This window comes from Physella acuta, unplaced genomic scaffold (genome assembly GCF_028476545.2).
Source record: "Physella acuta isolate Inbredline_101_S28 unplaced genomic scaffold, ASM2847654v3 ptg000316l, whole genome shotgun sequence".
NCBI classification, from domain to species: domain Eukaryota; kingdom Metazoa; phylum Mollusca; class Gastropoda; family Physidae; genus Physella; species Physella acuta.
In genome coordinates, this window is record NW_026731835.1 from 209,882 (window position 1) to 222,952 (window position 13,071).

Consider the following 13,071-nt stretch of genomic DNA (forward strand, 5'->3'; position numbering starts at 1 on the left):
AATTTCACATGTAAGTAAAAGTTCTAATTCTCTACCTCCTACCAAATTTTGAGTAATTTCCGATACCGGAAGTAGTAAATTACGCTATTTCCGAATTCTCAAAAAAACGCATGAAAATTAATAAAGTACTAATAATATCCCGCAATTCTTTTTTTACGAGATTCTATTCTATTTTTAAAAGTTTAAGTAATTAAAAATGGATTTAAAATATTGTCTATGCCCGAGTTGCCATCCCCCGTAGTGTTATTAATACTAACGAGAAAAATGGCCCGTTGAGGGAGGATACAACGGGCGCTAGGTTGATAGTGCTGTCTATTTTCTCGGTACTTTAATTTATTCAAAATATAGTTATAGGCATATCCCTAAAACATGCACCTAATCTCAATGACAAAAGTCGCATTAAGAGCATTAAGAGTTTCTTTCAGGCAACTGTACTTGGGAGGAGGGGGTTTCGCCCCCCCCCCCCCCCCCCCCACCACACACACACTCCAAAACATGTCTACCGTCCCATTCAACGAAATATAATTAGATACTTTTTCCAGTGTCCGCCCCCTCCCTGAAAATTCTACCCCCGCCCCCGAAAATTTCAAGTACCCCCCACCCCTTTCCTGGGAGGAAAAAGTCTGAAAGAAACACTGGTCGCATTTGTAGATCATACAAACTAAAGGAAGAATCTGGGCGGGGCTTCGCCCCTACCGGAAGAGGTGCTTGGAAAAAAAACTGCACGCTAAACACTATTTAGATTAGAAAAAGTTTCCCCCTCCGGAGAGGAAAAAGTCTGAAAGAAACACTGGTGTCGCGCTTAGCCACTACCCGAAGAATTGCATTAAAGAAATTGCAAGAAAACCACTTTTTAGATAAGACACATTAATTAGGCGGTAATTTTATTATAGAGCAGGGGTCTCCAAACTACGGCCCGCGGGCCGGATGCGGCCCGCGAAGTCCTCTCATCCGGCCCGCGGAGATCTTTTTGTCTAAGGAAAAATCGTTTGTTGGTGATGGTTGAGGAACTTTGCCCACAGAAATCAAAGACATGCCTTGAAGAAACTGGCCCCCAAACTGAAATTTGATAGTTAATGTGGCCCTCGGTCTGAAAAGTTTGGAGACCCCTGTTATAGAGTATCAATGACGACATTTCTTTTTAGTTGGGGGGGGGGGGAGGGGGGCGGCTTAGATGTTCATTCTCGAGGGTGGGGCTTCGCCCCTACCCGAAGAATTGTATGAATGAAACTGTTCACGCAAACCACTTTTAAGACTAGACAAAATTGCCTTTTTATTCAATGTTTACTCGAGAATCAATGACGTCATATTACTGTGTGCACTCTCCGGCTTGAGATTATTTTCTACTCTATGCTAAATGTGACGACGTCATACTTCGTTTTTCGAATTACTATGCATGTTTTTAATTTGCTTGTGTTTTCTCTAGAGCGTTCTTGTAAGATACATAGATAGATAGATACACAGCTAGATAGATAGATAGATGTATCTGACAAGAACGCTCTAGAGAAAACACAAGCAAATTAAAAACATGCATAGTAATTCGAAAAACGAAATATGACGTCGTCACATTTAGCATAGAGTAGAAAATAATCTCAAGCCGGAGAGTGCACACAGTAATATGACGTCATTGATTCTCGAGTAAACATTGAATAAAAAGGCAATTTTGTCTAATCTAAATGGTCTGCGTGCAGAGTTTCTTGCATACAATTCTTCGGGTAGGGGCGAAGCCCCATCCCCGCTTAAGAACGTCTGAGCCCCCCCCCCCAACTCAAAAAAAATTTCTTCATCGATACTCTATAATAAAATTACCGCCTAATTAATGTGTCTAATCTAAAAAGTGGTTTTCTTGCAATTTCTTTAATGCAATTCTTCGGGTAGTGGCTAAGCGCGACACCAGTGTTTCTTTCAGACTTTTTCCTCCCCGGAGAGGGGTGGGAGTACTTGAAATTTTCGGGGGCGGCGGTAGAATTTTCTGGGACGGGGTGGACACTGGAAAGTAGAGTTGCCTGAAAGAAACTCTAAATGCGATTTTTGTCATGAATGAGATTAGGTGCATGGTTTAGGGATATGCCTATGACTATATTTTGTATAAATTTTTGTATAAATTAAAGTACCGAGATAATAGACAGCACTATCAACCTAGCGCCCGTTGTATCCTTCCTCAAAGGGCCATTTTTCTCGTATTAGCATATTCGAGAAAGTTTAGGGGAGACCACTCCTGGTTTATTTACTAACGCAATATATCGGTTTCCTATGCATACATAAATTACGTCAAGATTTTATTTGGCAATTGTTACCTCCCTCCCTACCCTCCGTCACACATCGTCACAAAAAGCCAGACCGCCCCCTCCTGAATGGCATCACACCTCAACATAAACCCCCCCCCCCCTCAAAATTGCAGTAGAATTTTTTCTTAAAACATCGATATTTTTTCCAAAATCGTATCTGAACTCTGTCAACATAGAGTATTTTAATCAATTCCTGTTACAATTTATTAAAACCCTTTTCTTAAACACGAAATGCGGTTAAAACTCGTTTTCTAACATTGATTTTATATAATGCAAATGTATGACGTCATACCATCTGAACCCCCCTACCCCTACCCCCCCCCCCCGTCACAAATTTACGGACCCCCCCCCCCCTCCCCCTACGAGTGTGACGTCATTTATTAAGATATGCTTAATGAAACCGTTAATGATACCAAAACTTAAAATAGACAAAGAAATATTAATTTATATTAAAACCTTCTTTGCTTCCACTTTTTTTAAAAGAAACCAAAAGATAAATTGATGTAGTACAGAAATCTATTTCAGATTTTAGAGACGCAAACCACTCAAAAAATGGAACAGAAAAATAAGTACATTTTTTTTCTAAAATTCTTATGGCAATTAAAACTAATTTACACCAAAAAAATGTGAAAAATTTATAATAGAATAGGTCGTCGATAAAGTAATTTAGAAGTTGGGTAGAATTTATTTGTGGTGTCGGGACAAGGTCAAACGAAAGTCGTCGATGAGTTGGTAGTACAAATTCTGACTTTCTACTTCAGGAATTTAAACATTTCTGGTAATTTTAGGTTGCCCTAACCAATACCCCCACCGCACCCCCACCCAAACCTGTAGGCATATGTTATTTATTATTCTAAGCAATTTGTTTTCGTTTTTAAACAGCTAAATATATGTACTTTATTACGCAAATTCTAAAAAAAGAAACAACCCAACCCCAACAATTAAACAACATATTTATGCATGCAAATATTGTCAACATGTTGACTAATAAATATGCTAATAACTTCACTCATTGTTTCCTTTTCTCTGTGCACACAATATGCACTTTAGCTGGAGATTTTTTTTTTGCTTGTTTTTTTTTTTGTAGGCTACAACTTAAAAACAAAAATATTTTACTCATAAAATGTTTTCCCCTCATATTTTTCTCTCTATGATATTTTTGTTATTTCTCTTGCCCAATCGACGACTTTTTAGGTTAAATAATCTTTCTTTTCCAACAAGTCAAAATTTATATTTTTAATATTACTGACACTCACCTACCTCTTAACTGTTGATATCATCTTCTTTTACCATCAGTCCCCCAGACACATGGGGCAGATGAAGTAGAGTTCATTAATTACCTTGGCCTATAAGCGTATAGTGTGGTCAATACTATGCCAAGCTTCCATTTGTTTACCCTATCGTAAGTCAGTTACCCATCTGAATTGAGTGGACACAGGGTCTTTCTATAGATTTGAGACCGGGATCCGAACTCTAGGCTTTCAGCTTAGCAGTCGTGTGCTCTACTGTCCACCCACACCGCCAAATGGCTGCTGATAGTTCAACGTTGAACCACGAGTAAGCTGAATGTTAGACACCGTTAAGTTGCTGTTGAAACTGCCAGTAGGTTGGGTGAGCCTCAAGCTAGTTGTACGATTATTGCTAATATTAATACAATATTGCTACATAGTCTAATAGACCATTGGATGATAGCGTATCGGAAATCAAAGTACAAAGTCTTGGCCCTTTGTTGAGAATAGCCATATGTTGCTAATGTATCAGGCCCCCTCTCTCCACACGGAAGAACCTGTACCGCTTGGAAGCAGCAGTGTCGCAGGAGCTGCCGAAAGTTAACCAGAGTTGGTAATCCTATCGCCTAAGGGACTCCACTCCTGTTTGATTTCAGAGTTTTCTCCCCTGGATGGGTTGCTATCCCAAGTTGGAACGTGCTACAGACTTGAATCCGGATTCGAACTAGAGAATTTCGGGGTTAGGCGTATGCTCTACCGTTAAACCACGCCGTCCCACTGTGCCATTAATATAATGTAAATAATAATAATAATAAGACTATGTCGTAATTAATATTACGTAATTAACAGAATCAACGCAGTTCAACATACAATGAAATAAAAAGTGACAAGCAGCATTTGTTTAACTGTTTTTATTTTGTTAAAAAAAAAGTACACATATAATGAAGAGAAAATATAAAGGACATTTTATTTCAAAAAGGTGTTTGTTTTTCACTTGACAAAGTACCAAAGTGTTAGAAGGCCTTGACAAGTAAATACAAAACTTGAAAATCACACCACACAATATAAAACTAACTAGTTTTGTAAGAACTTAAAATAAAACGTAACAATCTAACATCTCATTTACACCACGGAAATGGGACAATACAAATATCGTGTAACTAACAACAGAATAAAAACATGTGTGCTTATTTAGCTTTGGTCTTTTATAAGCAATCATTTTTCTTTAACGATTTATTATTTTTCTTTTAAGCATTGACAGAAATGTAGCCAAAAAATGGTTTGTTAGCAATGACATTGAATGAATTTCTTTTTAATTGGATATTCATTTAAAACGACGTTTGCTTAAATTATATGAAAAACAATATCTAGTTGTGGTAATATCCCCTTTTGTGGTTTAGTTGTGCTTATATCCCCTGTTGAAGTTGAGTTGTGTTAACATCCCCTGTAGTAGTTTAGTTGTGTTTATTACCACTGACGTAGTTTAGTTGTGCGAATATCCCCTGTTGTTGTTGTGGTTGTTGTTGTTGTGTTAATATCCCCTGTGGTTGTTGTTGTTGTTGTACTCGCAGGCCTGTGAGCAGTCCAACAAGGTCTCGAACACGTTGCTCCCCGGGCCGTAGTTGAAAGCACACGAGTTGATAACGCTGACCTTGTTGCAGACCAGGCTCTTCCTGTCGTAGGTGTACCTGAACACGGCGTTGTAGTCGCCAGGGTTGGCGCGGCAGTTGGGGGCCAGGTAGCCACAGTTGCCTGGTTGGAAAATTTAGATTTAAAACTATTGTACTCGTTGATATACAATTTATGTTAACCATTGGTCTCATTAAAAGTTGCTACGTTCATGTATACTTAACTTGCTGATGAGTTCTTTTTAACACAAAGACAAAGTTGCTTTCATGATAAAAGGATGACGAAAAACAGTTTAATCTCAATGAGTTAGGGAGGTTAAATTATATAAATAATACTCAAGGAATAAATGTCAATTGGCTGAGTTAATATAAAGTTGAAGAACTTTAGGAAATAGCAAGGTTCGACAGCTCAAAAGATATGACAGTTTGCGTAACTTAAAGGATAGGACAAGGTTCGATAACTCAAGAGAAATCATAAGGTTCGGCAACTCTAAAAGGATAAAAATGTTCGAAAACTCAAACAAATGTGACGAGGTTCGACAACTCTAAAGAAAGGACACATTGGGCAATTTAACCTGTTACCACTGCTCAAATCGAGCGGGTAAATGACATTTATGTGCAGCTACACACATAAAATAACCTAATCTAAAACTAACACACATATTTTCTCCTTAGAATAAAACTTTAAATTATAAAATTTACCTCTATTTCCTCCACGACGGCCGTCCCCATCTCTGTGTCCTCCACCCACGGGTCCTCCGCCATTGCCATGGTGATTTCTATAATAAAAAATTAAGTTATCAAACCCTGCTGTTGTTGTCGCTATAAAGTTGACACATTATAGGCCTACATATACCGTTGTATTACATCGTTTATTTTTATTTTATTGTTTCCGTAAAAATACTATTTGAATTGAGTTTTTGCTAGATTTTATTATCAGATAGCTTTTCAACTTAGATTTAAGAAGCTGTTAGATTTTTTAAAATCATAGGGTTCATCCATGTTGTAAATAGCTAATTAAAACACAGATGGTGAGATGGACTAGAAGAAACTGCTGTAGTGTGTGGAGACGACAATAACAGAAACATAATGGTCAAGTCACAACTGGCAAGGTGTCATGGCTCTCTACAGTGACTCAATTGTCAAGTCACAACTGGCAAGGTGTCATGGCTCTCTACAGTGACTCAATTGTCAAGTCACAACTGGCAAGGTGTCATGGCTCTCTACAGTGACTCAATTGTCAAGTCACAACTGGCAAGGTGTCATGGCTCTCTACAGTGACTCAATTGTCAAGTCACAACTGGCAAGGTGTCATGGCTCTCTACAGTGACTCAATTGTCAAGTCAATCTATCAATTCCCGCACATCACTATTGCTTAGTGACTCTGACTCGCTGTCTAGTCGTAGAATCTGTGACTATCAATTTGTGACCGAATCTATGACCTTTATAATTCGATTACAAAATTATTCCTAAAAAAAATCACCGTTCTGTTGAATACACTGTTTGACACAACTTTGACTCATCTATAATTAAAACATTGACGTGTTAAACGCAGACCACTCCACCAGTCTAAAAATGATCGGTCAGAGTTTCTTTCAGGCATCTCTTTTGGAGGAGGGGGTGCACCCTTCCCCCCTTCTTTCCGAAATAGGGGTATTTTCTAAATAAATACATAGGCTACGCAATCAAATCTAACTAGCTAACGTTCTTTTGTTACATTTATAAAAGAAATATATATATGCTAAATTAAAGGACATATAACAACTAATTGGACAGTCCACAAAAAGCACATGGGAAAAAATATGACCTACCCATCGCCACCTCTATAATCACCCTGAAATTATAAAAATGTTCACGTTAATCTTTAATATAAATAAATGCACATAAGATCTAAATGTTCATGAAGTAAAATAAAAATTTAGCTAAAAAGTTTTTAAAAAAAAACAGTAGTCGAGCTCAAATTTCACAACTTTTATCATAATTAAATTAGACTTTTAAAGTTGGATAAGAATTTAAAAGTTTAATTTTTACCCTGGGCTGCTGAAAGGATGGGGCAACTGAAAGCAAAACAAAAAATAGCAAATTAATATGTATTTTTCAAATAAATTAACAGTCATAAAACTAACATTGTTTTCTGTAGACTGTGATACAACCTTTGTCTTTGTTAACATAGACGAGAAATACATATCTGATCTTCTTTACTTACCGAGAACAAGCATGAGTGCAATTATAGCAATGGATGTCATCTTGATACTGTAGAGTTAAGAAAATGAAATATAAATGATTATATTGAGTACGTCTACACAGTGGTGGGACCAAGTTAAAAATCACTACAAATCATTTAAAGATAAATAGAACCCAACGTCTACCTGTGTAAATGTTCTAGTTGATACCTGTTCGCCTGATGGTCCCAGAACTCGAGTGTCCAGCCGTTTTATAAGACTCGGCAGGACATTTACCTGTGGTGGTGTGGGAGTGGGGGGGGGGGGGGAGTCAGGTGAGGAGGACAAGATTGATGACATAACCAAACTTCCGGGGTTGTTTTGAGCTTAACGGGGCGGGGGTGTTTTTTTTTCTTTTCTTAAAAAAAACAGAGCTTAAGGGGGGGGGGGGGGGGGGGAAGGAGTTAGTATTTACTCTAACATAAACATTCGGTTAAACGGAAAGGCTGAGTATTGTTTTTTTTTTGTTTACAACATTACTTATACGCTTCGTAAAAAAAGCGTATGCAGCAAATTTGCGATAAAGCGAAACAAGAATAACCTATTTCTCAAAGGAGTAGTTGCTGTAAAAAGCTGTAGCGAGTGACGTCAGGGCTCTGTCTGTCATAATTACGCAAAAGGCGGCACTCTGGGTCCTGACATCTTGACGCATTCAACGAAAAATGTTTTCTCATTATAACTTGGAGAATAAAAACAAACAAATTTTACGAGTGGGGGGTCATGATTCACTTGAAGGTTAGCATAATTGTGGCGGAGTACTGGTTGACCTCATGTGGTCAACCACACAAAGGCTATACATATATATATATATATATATATATATATATATATATATATATATATATATATATATATATATATATATATATATATATATATATATATATATATATATATATATATGTATAAATATATATATATATATATATATATATATATATATATATATATATATATATATATATATATATATATATATATATACAGTGGCGTAGCGAGGTCGGGCGTCATCCGGTGCGGCACTTAATGGTGTCACCCCCCCCCCCCCCCCAGAGGCGTAGCGACCCTTCACGGGGACAAACTTTAAAATTTTCGATTTGCACCCCCTTCCCTCAAGTTTTCGATTTGCAGCCCCCCCCCCCCCTCAAACTTTCGTTTTGCACCCCCCCCCCCCCTCAAGTTTTTCTCTATATATTTTGCTCTTTTTTGCCTTGGTGTCACCCCCCTAAATGGTGTCACCCGGTGCGTTCCGCACCCCCGCCCCCCCTCGCTGCGCCCCTGTATATATATATATATATATATATATATATATATATATATATATATATATATATATATATATATATATATATATTGCGATAGTGTATGATATATTACGATATCGTCTTGTAGGATGTTGTGCCTATGGCATGTAAACAAGTTGTCTGTCAAACTAATTGTTGTCCAGGCGGCTGACCTAAAAGTTGACCTTCTTGTTGTCCTCAATGTTGACCTCACTGTCGTCATGAAAGTTGACCTATCTACTAACCTGAATGTTGACTTCTCTGTTGTCCTGAATGTTGACTTCTTTATTGTCCTGATTGTTGACCTCTTTATTGTCCTGAATGTTGACTTCTCTGTTGTACTGAATGTTGACTTCTTTGTTGTCCTGAATGTTGACTTCTCTGTTGTCCTGAATGTTGACTTCTCTGTTGTCCTGAATGTTGACTTCTTTGTTGTCCTGAATGTTGACTTCTCTGTTGTCCTGAATGTTGACGTCTCTGTTGTCCTGAATGTTGACTTTTCTGTTGTCCTGAATGTTGACCTCTTTATTGTCCTGAATGATGACCTCTCCTAATTTTGCTAACCTAACAATTATTCGCCTAGTTTTAAGCCCAGTCTTAAATCTCTCTACTTGTCAAGATGTGGCACATTATTCACCACCAAAACACAACAGCGTGTACCGTATACTCTCTAAATGTCACCGTCATTTAATGTCAACAAGCGCACCTTCCCCAACTAGCTAGACAAAAAATAAAAAATTTAGAGGCTCGAATTAAAAAGATTTACGACTTTATTAGCCGCATAAAAAAAATTACTGTACACAAAAATAAGCTGTTGAATCTGCACTTTGTCTAGAAATATATTAGCTTGACTCTACTGCGACTGTGAATACAAACGTACGGCCTGTAAACAAATACAGTTCATCACACTGGTTGTTGGGCAACTGACCTTATCTGAAAACAAAACCACACAAAGGTTACCGGATAAGTTACACATTTTTTAAGCAAACATGGGACTGGCTAACCTTGGAGAGAGAAACTTAATGTTACTAATTTAAAGATAATTAATTAGAAACCAGAATCCGTGTTTTGCTTTGGCCCATAGGCCATAAGTAATGTTGCTGATCTCAATTATTTGCTAATTTTTAAAAAAAATCAAAACTGCTTGTTTTTAAAGTTGTTGTAGGTTAAAACTAATAAACAGTTGGCAGATGATTATGTTTGAATAGAGATGATTGGCCCTTGCTAGTAGAGGTAAAGTGGGGTTGCATTAAGTTGAATTCGGATTCCATTCAGTAGAACGTCCCTGAGTCCACCCAGCTCTGATGGGTACCTAGCTTACGTTAGGGAAAGTAAAGGCGGCTGGGCATAGTGCTGACCACATTATCTATTCATATGCCGAAAGAAGGTCACAGAAACAGGTGAACTCTACTTCACTTTTCCGTGGTCCGTCAAGTTCGAAAAGGGAACTTTTTCTTAAAATAATCCAATATCTTCTGTAAACAAGCGATAACTGCTCATTTCTTTGGCGCACCTATACCCAGGGTGGGAGTCAGCGTGCAGGTGCGTTGAGCATGGGCAGTGGTCAGTGTAAAAAGGACCGAGTTCATCGGTTACCGGCCCTTTTATCGCACCAGCGACGGCCTGTCCCATAAGCCTTTTTGGCTTGGGATGAGTCACAATGTAGATCTAGCGACTGAACAATCTAACGGTCCTGGGATTCGAGCTGACACGGGGGAGGGGGAGAATGGGGGTGAGGGGGAATAGGCGGAGCACAGGTAGGGGTGGAGGTCGTAACGAACATGCGTTAAAATTACATTAACGTCACAGTTTCTTTTTAACAACCTTTTTTTTTATTTTAAAAGTACATGTCCCAAGCTTGAACTCACTTGTATTAATGTATGTATTATAAAGTACCTTATTTATAAATACTTGCTATTCAGACTTGGCATCAAGACTTAAAGACTTCGTTATGCTGACTTGGCATCAAGACTTAAAGACTTCGTTATGCTGACTTGGCATCAAGACTTAAAGACTTCGTTATGCTGACTTGGCATCAAGACTTAAAGACTTCGTTATGCTGACTTGGCATCAAGACTTAAAGACTTCGTTATGCTGACTTGGCATCAAGACTTAAAGACTTCGTTATGCTGACTTGGCATCAAGACTTAAAGACTTCGTAATGCTGACTTGGCATCGAACGTAGGCAAGTTTGAAACTTTTATAAAAATGTACACTGTCAACAGCAGAAACGGGCAGTCAGTCCTGCATTAATTAATTAGTGATAATTAATGTGAGAGGACCGCGCGGGCGTAATGCATTATGTCATCCAGACAAGTTTAATGCCCACTCATCTCCCTCCCCCCCCCCCCCCCCCCCATCTCCCTCAGTCGCTGAAAGTCGGTTAGCTCGACCATTTAACACCCGCGCCTACCAAAACACACACATCTGCTTGCTCGCACACACATACACCTGTACAATCAATGAGCTTCTATATCCCCAATACCAACAGGCTCTAAAAGTAAAGTAAAGGGCCTGTGTGAACCTCACATTCCGTGGGGAAGGTGAAGTAGAGTTCACCTGTTTCAGTGACCCGGGGCATATGAAGGGATAGTTTGGTCAGCACTATGGCAGGTAAAGGGGAAATCTGTGTGGACCAAACCCGACACACACACACATACATATACACACGTACACACACGTGTCCACGCCCGTACAGAAACACATACAAACGTTTACATAGAGTCACAAACATATACACACAGACCCATCGACACGGTGTTAAAGAGAGAGACACACACATATACACCTAAGCCTTTACAGAATCACACACACAGACACACATACACGGCGTTAAAGAGAGAGACACACACATACCTCCACACCTGCACAGATACACATACACCTAGAAACACAAACGCGTTTTCACAGGTTACGACACACATACACAACTTTATAGCGACAGGCAGACACATACCCACACAGACACACTCAGACACACCGATACCCACGAAAAGGCGACAGACACGCCCTGGTAAAGCTACAGTATCAACTGTATCTTCACGCCCTGTGTAATAAGTGAAATGAACCGTTCTGTTGTTGGGATAACCCATACTGGTTTGACTGCCTTTTAAAATAAAACTTTTTACTTCCCTTGCCACACACGCGATTAAGTCATGTTTAAATCAAACGAAATATATCAAGTAGAAGTCGGCAATTACATTTTTTAAATAAACAAACTATTTTTTTTAATTCGAATACAAAGATCTTGTCAAGCAAGGTGAGAGAGTTTAAGAAAACGGTCAAGCATGTAAATAATATTTATTTTTATCAAGGTTTGTGCCCAGATAGGATCTATACGACAAAGCAGTTATTTTTATTTATTTAATTTATTTTTGTCTCTGTTTCGCTGTATCTCAACTCTAAGCGTATAGAAAGGAATGTTAAAAGAACACATTGTCATATGCTTTATGTGTAGAACGACAGAGATATAAGGAAAGTGCCCCGTATTAAAGAGTATTATGTTTTTACTTGGGTTACGCAAGAGAAGTAAAAAAAACATACGGATATTGTTGGCGGGATTCAATCATCGTTGTATGTAGGATTGTAGTTCTGTGAGGTGAGTTGGACGTAAAGATCAAAACAATGTCTTATATATAATTCAACTCTTTATTAAGCTAAAATGAAAATAATTACAGAAAAAAAATGACTTAGTTGAAAACACGAAGCGAACATAGGTCCTCACTGGGCATTAGATTCATATATAAACCCTAACGTGTGACTATCTTCAGATATTGAAGGGCACCAGTTCAAAAGTTAAACGTTCTTGAGATAGTTTTATATCGTGTGTGTAGATGGGTGTCCTTGAGATAATTTGTCCTGAGATCATTTGTCCTGAGATCATTTGTCCTGAGATCATTTGTTCTGAGATCATTTGTCCTGAGATCATTTGTCCTGAAATCATTTGTCTTGAGATCATTTGTCCTGAGATCATTTGTCCGTGAGATATTTTGTCTGGGATATTTTTTCTGAGATAATTTGTCATGGAAACTTTTTTATCGTGTGGTGTGGAGAAAGTGTTTTCTGTGGAGAAAGGTGTTTGCTTTTTTTTGATGTATGTCAAATGAATAATGGAGAAATGTTAGTTTTTCAATGTTGCAATGTGCTAATATGTCTCCACATTGTGTAAATGTGTTTTGATTTAGACATAGCCTACGTGCTAATATGTCTGTGCATGTGTAAATGTGTATTGAGTTAGGTATGTGTGCCAATGTGCAAAGTGTAAATGTGTATTGAGTTATGTGCTAATGCGTCTGTGCAAAGCGTAAATGTGTTTATAGTTATGTGCTAATGTGTTTTTGTATTACGACAACACTTCAACGGATCAGCTCCATAAAGTTGAACTAAACTATCACGCCATTATAAGGTTAGACATGCATGTT

At 38.2% G+C, this 13,071-nt stretch overlaps 1 protein-coding gene across 1 annotated transcript; it reads right to left on the reverse strand.

The window, feature by feature from the left end:
* Nucleotides 1-4,449: 4,449 nt before the first annotated feature.
* LOC131940416 (uncharacterized) lies at nucleotides 4,450-7,535 on the reverse strand. The gene is made up of 6 exons (XM_059299022.1): nucleotides 7,515-7,535; nucleotides 7,352-7,398; nucleotides 7,177-7,202; nucleotides 6,957-6,979; nucleotides 5,848-5,924; nucleotides 4,450-5,269 (listed from the first exon to the last, which is right to left on the reverse strand). The coding sequence occupies exons 2-6, from the start codon at nucleotides 7,389-7,391 to the stop codon at nucleotides 5,049-5,051; spliced, it is 387 nt and encodes a 128-aa protein (XP_059155005.1). The 5' UTR covers nucleotides 7,392-7,398; nucleotides 7,515-7,535; the 3' UTR covers nucleotides 4,450-5,048.
* Between the last annotated feature and the right edge of the window lie 5,536 nt (nucleotides 7,536-13,071).

Excerpts from the sequence above, each read along its gene's own strand:
- LOC131940416 (XM_059299022.1), bottom strand. The coding sequence starts at position 7,391 with ATGACATCCATTGCTATAATTGCACTCATGCTTGTTCTCG. Across the intron at positions 7,203-7,351 it reads TGCACTCATGCTTGTTCTCG|TTGCCCCATCCTTTCAGCAG; the intron begins GTAAGTAAAGAA and ends TTTTGCTTTCAG. Across the intron at positions 5,925-6,956 it reads GATTATAGAGGTGGCGATGG|AAATCACCATGGCAATGGCG; the intron begins GTAGGTCATATT and ends TTTTTATTATAG.